The sequence below is a fragment of the Nematolebias whitei genome, chromosome 12, assembly GCF_014905685.2.
Source record: "Nematolebias whitei isolate Nwh7 chromosome 12, NemWhi1, whole genome shotgun sequence".
Taxonomy (NCBI): Eukaryota; Metazoa; Chordata; class Actinopteri; order Cyprinodontiformes; family Rivulidae; genus Nematolebias; species Nematolebias whitei.
Window position 1 is genome coordinate 29,476,754 of NC_056509.1, and position 1,987 is coordinate 29,478,740.

General features: G+C 38.9%; 1 protein-coding gene across 1 annotated transcript; it reads right to left on the reverse strand.

The window, feature by feature from the left end:
- Positions 1 to 168: 168 nt before the first annotated feature.
- On the reverse strand, positions 169 to 1,119 carry LOC119417874 (C-C chemokine receptor type 8-like). The gene is made up of 2 exons (XM_037685126.1): positions 433 to 1,119; positions 169 to 228 (listed from the first exon to the last, which is right to left on the reverse strand). Exons 1-2 carry the CDS (start codon positions 1,117 to 1,119, stop codon positions 169 to 171), a joined length of 747 nt encoding a protein of 248 aa, XP_037541054.1.
- Between the last annotated feature and the right edge of the window lie 868 nt (positions 1,120 to 1,987).

The following is a 1,987-nucleotide window of genomic DNA, read 5'->3' on the forward strand; positions in this document are numbered from 1 at the left end:
TTGATTGTCAGGAAACCACGTCGAAGGCTCGAGTTGGAATAACATACACCTTATTTAGACCGAAGTGTTGCCTAACAGTTTATTATTAAACCCAGTCTTCTACAGCTTATTGGAACACAAATGACTTTAACATGATACCATTGATTTATTCTTAAAGAACTCTTGTCATTATGGCAGTTCTGTAGTTGTAGCAGTATCTGGCACTCTTTGATTCAGCTGTATTGGTTCCTGCTTTATACAAACTTTGCAGAATTTTCTAGAAGTAAAGGCATACAGGAGGGGGTTCAGACATTTGTTAACATATGTTACTGCTGTGACAATGTTCCATGTCTCTTTAAAAAAATTCTCAAGGTCTGTATTTCCGAGATAAATAGCTGCGATCTCCAGCACATTTATGGTAAAATATGGAGTCCAAAGAACAAGAAAACTCACAATGATGCTGGTAATCAGCCGAGTTGTCTGAGGATTGTTGAAAAAGCTTGACTGTTTAACCTTCCTACAGACGTGAATGTATGAAAACACCACAATAAAAACGGAAATCATTCCCGCAGTGGTCTCTGTCACCAGCACAGCCGCACACTGGGCATCAGAAGAATACCGAGGTCGGCAGTCTGTCCACTCTTGTTTTGATACCAACTCCTGAACCAAAAAGTAAGGAATACACATGATACAAGCAACCAGCCAGAGCAGAACCAGCAGCAGTCTTTTTGGTACCTGTGTGAACTTATGCTGGTGAACCACCAAAAGGTAACGCTGAACGCTTAACAAAGTCACAGTCAGCTGACTGCCATAGGTGCTGCAGTACACACCATAAGCAAGAAGCTTACAGGACACTGAGCTGAATTTCCAACCATAGAGTAGAATGTCAATCCATAGTGGAAGGGTCAGCAGACCCAGCAGGTCAGACACAGCCAGATTCAGCATCAAACTCTGGCTCAGACCGGACAGGTGCTCCCAGTTAGGTTTCAGAATGATGACAGCAATGTTTCCAGGAACTCCCACGCTGAAGAAGAGGGATAACATCACTGCAGAAGCAAGACGAATGGAATCCTTGGAGGGGTGAAGTTCAGGTAAAGATGAGATGTTAGGCATGGTTACAGTGGAATTAGACTGATCCATGCTGCGTCTTTTGGTGCGGCTGCTGCTTAAACAATGTACAGACAGACAAAAACAACATGGTTAATGGGCATGAGGTTTTCTAGTACTTCAGTAAAAATAGCAGCACCAAAAAAAAAAATAAAAAAAAATGAAGCTGATGCAATGGAACTAAGATCTTATCTAAACATCTGTTTCATAACTATCTGCATCATTTTGCAATGCTATTGCTTTAAGCCCTTATGAACAAATGTGTTGTCTTATCAAATTTAATCATACAGCCTAATGTAAAACTGTTAAGTTGCTCAAAGTACTTCACAGTTCATTACATAAAATAAAATAATAAATGAACTTTTAAATGTTTGCATATTGGGTCCGTGTACATCATGTCCTGTCACTGTAAGAAAATAAACAAACAAAAATCTCATGTTAGAACTGACCACGATGGAATGATGCTGATTCGTGCTGTGAACAGGAAACCACACATGCAAATGCTTATAATTTTAGATTCTGTGAAAACCAATCCACAGTTTCCAGGTAAATGCAGAGACAAAAGTATTTAAGAGCACAGTAGATTGGCTTCAAATTAGGGTTGCTCACATTTTCTGTTTAATTGTTTATGTGTTCTGCTTTCTGCACATTCTTCCACTATCACAAACCAAACTTTGGACGTACACTTTTTATTGTAAAACTGACAGATAAGTACAGTAAAATATGAATTTACATGCAGGCATCTTTAAATAGCTTTATATGTTTATTGCATTATAAATGTTTTTTTTTTTTTTTTGGGGGGGGGGGGGGGGTCATTTCAGTCATGATCACATTTTCCTCTGTGGGCTGACTCACTCCTTCTGTTGGATTATTATTTTTTTTTTTTTCAGTATGAGATGCA